Source organism: Pinus tabuliformis, chromosome J (genome assembly GCF_031772625.1).
Source record: "Pinus tabuliformis cultivar Carrire ecotype Pingquan chromosome J, CPIR1, whole genome shotgun sequence".
Taxonomy (NCBI): domain Eukaryota; kingdom Viridiplantae; phylum Streptophyta; class Pinopsida; order Pinales; family Pinaceae; genus Pinus; species Pinus tabuliformis.
Window position 1 is genome coordinate 158,426,933 of NC_142295.1, and position 5,612 is coordinate 158,432,544.

At 37.8% G+C, this 5,612-nt stretch overlaps 1 protein-coding gene across 1 annotated transcript; it reads left to right on the forward strand.

The window, feature by feature from the left end:
* Positions 1 to 2,626: 2,626 nt before the first annotated feature.
* Positions 2,627 to 3,136, forward strand: LOC149226134 (histone H1-like). Its single transcript, XM_089380115.1, has one exon. It carries the CDS (start codon positions 2,627 to 2,629, stop codon positions 3,134 to 3,136), a length of 510 nt encoding a protein of 169 aa, XP_089236241.1.
* The last annotated feature ends 2,476 nt before the right edge of the window (positions 3,137 to 5,612 follow it).

Here is a 5,612-nt window from a genome sequence, read left to right on the forward strand (position 1 = left end):
CACTAACCGAGTCTGGAAGAGACTTTGTCAAAACCCACACTGGATGAAAATAAAGTTATTCATCTGGCTTGTGCATCAAAGTAAAATCTTAACCTGGGAGAATCTCCTTAAGAAAGGCTTCATTGGCCCCTCCAAATGTCACCATTTTGGCTCACATGAGGAAACGATTGAACACCTCCTCAACATCTGCCCTTTCACATCTAGGGTGTGGGACTGGGTGGCCTCAATTTTCAGACAAACTGATAGGAAAAATCTTAGTATATCCAACACTTTGAAAAATTGAAGGAAGAATTTGTTAGGAAATGAGACTATTAATATTGCCTAGACTTTGGTTCTAGGTTTTGTCATTTGGAATGTTTGGAAAGAGTACAACAGGTGGATCTTCAAGAACAAAACAAGCGAACCCCATCACATAACTGATGAAATTCTAAGGCAACTTAAAGACACATTAAGAATCTTATTGAGGACACTTCCTAAGGATCCTCCTCTGCCTCAAGAGGAAAATATTCTACATCATTTGGGTCTCCGGTACATAAATCCTCAAGGAACAACAAAGGGAGTGAGCCTAATAAATTCAGGTCCCAGCATTTGGAAGCCCCCTCCCCATGGGTTCTTCAAGGTCAACATCGATGGAGCTTCTAAGGGCAACCCAGGATTAGCAGGCTTTGGAGGTGCCATAAGAAATGATCAGGGGCAAAGATTGAAAATCTTCCATGGCCACTTGGGGAAGGCCACTAATAACATGGTTGAGCTTCTGGCATTAGAACAATGCTTGGAAATCCTGGTGGAGTCCAATTTACATAATGTGATCATTGAAGCAGATTCAGAGCTGATCATTAGAGAGGCAAAGAAAATATGTAATGGCACTTCTCCAGATAAAGTATCGAAACATTGGAGGCTCCTACAGGTCTATCACCATATTCACTCCCACCTGCAAACCTTAAACTATAAGTTTTGTCCATGTGAAAAGGAAAGCAAACATGCCAGCAGATCGGTTGGCGAATGAAGTAGTCACCAATAGGGAAAGGGATTCTCGACATGCTTGGGATTTGTTATCTACAGGCAAACTGCAAGAGGATTGTCTCTATCTGGCAACCCAAGATATGGAGCTATGGATGAATAGGACAAACCAAAGGGGATTAGATAACAGGAAGGAGGACGGAGAACCGTCTAACCAATTTTGGTATTGGTTGCTTTTCAATGCCCCGCATACTATCGTGGTGAACCAACGATTTGTTCACCTTTTTCAATTTTATCAGAATGTGCTTGATGGAGAATCTAGGCAGAAGGCTCAAAAATTTCCCACGGGACTAGTTGAATGGTCATTGCTTTGCAACAGAGTGTAATTGCTTTTCTGTGAAACAACGGTTCCAAAACCACAATTGGTATATTGGACGAGGTCAAAATGGTTTCTGATTTTTTGAAGTTGGCCTCCAATTCCACTCTTCGCATGACACGTGGCGACGGGAAGTGAGAGAAAACCGCCCTCATCAAATGGTTATCCGTCACGCTTCTCATCTGCCCGATATCCATGATGTCCATGGGATCTAAGTTGAGCAATCAACGGTAATGATTCGCTCGTGCTAGTTACTCGATTGTTTCAGACTCGAAAAAGTGTAGAGTACTTAGACTATAGTTCTTGTTGTGTCTGCAAGTCATTTTTGGGTGGTTTATCTAGGGTTTTGTGTGAATCCTCGGTGGGATACCAACAACTTTTCTATATCCCAATCCGAGGGACTAGTCTTCCAAGGAGATCAAGATCTCTTTTGGCTTCTCTTGGGTGTCAATGCATGGTTTAGTGTTTTCGTGCCCTGCTAACTATGGAATCCCCACAGAGAGTGTGTGGCGTATTGTAAATTTGTATTTTTAATTAGCTTAATAGAAGGTCTGTCTCTTATTTGATCAAAAAAAATATTAAACCCAAGGGATCAATATTATAAACCCAATGTATATAGACCCTAAGGTAAATATTATAAACACAAAAATAAACATGATTGAACATCATTGATTTTCATATTGAGGAAATCCTTATCACAATTCCATGTTGGACCATAGTTCACCATGATTGACATCATAATAATCGAAGCCAAAGGAAATTAATTTTCAATATTAATTATTAATATTAATATCAATTAATATGAATACAAATATTAATATTACTCTTATTATTAATAATATTTATAAATATCAATTTTAGTGTCAATTATTAATATTAATAACATTAGATGATATTAATTGTCATGATTATTAATAAAAGTACTAATAACATCATTAATACAATGTGAATTGTGAAGTTGGACCATGGTTGATGATGATTAATTTTCATATTGAAAAAATATTTGTGACGACCATGGTTGTCCATGATTATTTAAGTTATTAAAATTAATATTTAATATTAAAATTAATATTTGTAAATATTAAGAATATTAAAAATAATATTAATATTGCTATTCATCTTAATTAATATTAATATTAATATTAATATTAAAAATTATTATTTAACTTAATATTAATATTAATAAATAATATTAAAAAAAAAAATTACTTTGAGAATTCGTATAAGGCTGTCATATTTGAATAAAGAGTTATTCGGACTGCACTAGAACAGCGAACTCGGCTCTTATCCATGGCCTCCACTGATCCTGTTGCGGATACCGTCCCTGCCAAGCCCGTGGCGAATGAAGCTGTCAAAGCGGCTGAAGAAAAGCTCCTGAAGGAACCAAAGGAGAAAAAGGCGAAAAACCCGAAGGAAAAGAAGACGAAGGCTGCCAAGGGTTCTAAACCCCCGCCTGCACATCTCCCTTATGTCCAGAGGATTTCTGAAGCCATAGTGGCTTTGAAAGAGCGCGGCGGATCTAGCCCTCATGCGATAGCGAAGTACGTGAGCGAAAAGTTTAAATCTGATCTGCTCCCTGGTTACAAGACGAAACTTAAGGCACAGTTTCAGAATCTGACAAATTCCGGCAAGCTAACCATAGTGAAAGGCTCTCATAAGCTTGAGGGATGCAAGAAGACGAGTAAGCCCAGCAAGGGTTTAGACAAAACCAAGCTGGATCTCCTGACCCAGATACGGACGCCTTCATATTTCAAAACCAAGGAGGATGTGAGACAAGTGTTTGATGAAATGCCCAACTGAGATGTGATCTCAGAGAGGGATCTTAACCCAGCCTCTGCAAACCCGTGTGAGATGCAATGGTTAGAGAACGTATGGCCTTTGCTTGGCCCTACAGATTACAGAGCCGGGAGTTTCAGTGGAGCCTCGATTCCGTGCAAACCAAACTTGGCAATGAAAATTGTGTGCTGCCCTGTGAAGGAAAAGAAGGAACTCGATTACCCTAGGATCGGCACAAGCATTTTGAGCGAGGGAGCTTTCTTCAGTAAAAATGGAGCTTTCAGGATGGAAAAACGCAGCTTATATTTAAGGTATGAAGGAAAAACCCATTTTATAGAATATCAGAATGCTGTTCTATTAATATATGATGTAGATCTGAGCACCTACATACCATGGGGCTCTGCCTGGGAGCCATTACCAAGGGACAGCCAGATCTGGAAACCCCATGGGATGGAAAAAATTAAAAAAACAGGGGATTGCCAGGGTAAAGATTGGATCCAGATCTTCATCAAACAAACAGGGGGCAGCCACTGCTGTATGCGACTCAGCAAAAATTCAAACATACAAGAGCTAAAAAACAAAATACAAATCCAACTTGGAATTCCCATAAGACACCAGAACCTGATATGTGCAGGGCGTAGCTTACAGGACCATCTTACTCTACAGGAATATGGGATCTGTCAGGATACAACCATATACCTTAATCTAAGACTGCGTGGAGGCTGCAATGGATCTGGCTCAAAGACCTCAGGCTCCTTTCGTGATGCAGTAAAGGGGAAGGGAAAGATGCAGGACAAACCAATGTTACCACCAGAACAACCTGGGCCACATATAGTAGAACAAAAACTGGAACATGCAATGCTCCAAGTTACTATACCGGAGGTAACTGCAATACACTCTGACTTCACAAAACATGCTGTAATATGTAGATTCAATGGTTTCTGGCCAAAATCAGATGCTTTACATCAATGGATACATTCCCGCTGGACACCAGAATGTAATATATACCTATGTTCAAAAGGTTTTTTCATTGTTCAATTCCACACAGAGGAAGAAAGGGACAGCATCATCAATGAGGGGCCTTGGTTTTGGGGTAGTGCAGGTCTCTTTATTACCCCTTGGTTTGCTGATTTCGACCCAAATACTATGAAAATCACAACAACACCTGTTTGGGTGAGGCTTCACAACCTCCCATTACATCTCTGGCACCCCATAGTATTATATGCCATTGGGAATTCCTTGGGGAAACTCCTAAAAGTTGATGAAGACAGAAATAGCAGAGGGATATACACATTTGCCAGAATTTGCGTTGAAGTGGACTTGAGTCAGGGGCTGCCTGATAAAATATCATTACTCTATAATAACACTGAGAGGATACAGCCCCTAGACTATGAAAACACAGCATTCAGATGCCGCAGCTGCCGGCAAACAGGACACCTTCAAAATTCTTGCCCACTGGCCAGAAAGAATACAAAAGGAAACAAAAAACAGCCAAAAAAGCCAAATGGGTGGCAGAACACAGAACCGCTGGAAGAAGAGGACAATCAGCCAGAGCATAAAGTGAATCAAGAGGAACCGGATATAAATATGGAACAGAATGGTACACATGAAGAAAAAGCACCAGACCCGCAAATGGAGGACCATGTTCGGCAGCAGGAAACGCCACGGCCGGAAGCTAGTGGCAACAAAAGAACCCATGGATCAGAAGGATCAGAATCCGACAAAGAACCACCAGCGAATACGCAGGAATACTCACAGACCATCATTGTTCCCCCTTCTGACTCACAGGGTTGGCGTAGGGTGGAGAAGAAGAAGGGCATAAAAGTATAGGCTTTGATGTAATTGTAACTTTTTTTTATTCTTTTTTCGAGTATACTTGTCCTATTCATGGACATCTATCTGCATATGCTCTAAGCATCTACAAAATGTAATTTATTTCAATATGAATATAAATTACGACTTTTTTCTACGTGAAAAAAAAATATTAAAACATTATTTATATAATTGTTAATGATATTAATGTTGAAATATATTAATTAAAATTAATATATTTTTTGGAAAGTCACCACCCATAAGGGGATCATAATCGATGATCTATGGCATGCAGTGCCTTAATAGTACACCCCTTATATTTGAACCAGTATGCATCAATTAACATTAATATTAATAAATGAGAATAATCATAATAAATTGAAATTTATTAATATTATTGTCAATACTAAATGTTAATATTATTTATAGTAATAATATTAATGTCATTAATAATATTAATATTATTAATTAAATGTTGTTAAATTTAATATTTTAAGTTAAATGTTATTAATAATATTAATGTTATTATGTTAAGAACTTCCAAATTTATTATGATTACTAATATTGATTTTCTAAACACAATTTACATTGTATCAATGATGTTATTAATACTTTTATTAATAATCATGACTATTAATATCATTTAATGTTATTAATATTAATAATTAACATTAAAATTAATATTTGT

Excerpts from the sequence above, each read along its gene's own strand:
- LOC149226134 (XM_089380115.1), top strand. The coding sequence starts at position 2,627 with ATGGCCTCCACTGATCCTGTTGCGGATACCGTCCCTGCCAAGCCCGTG.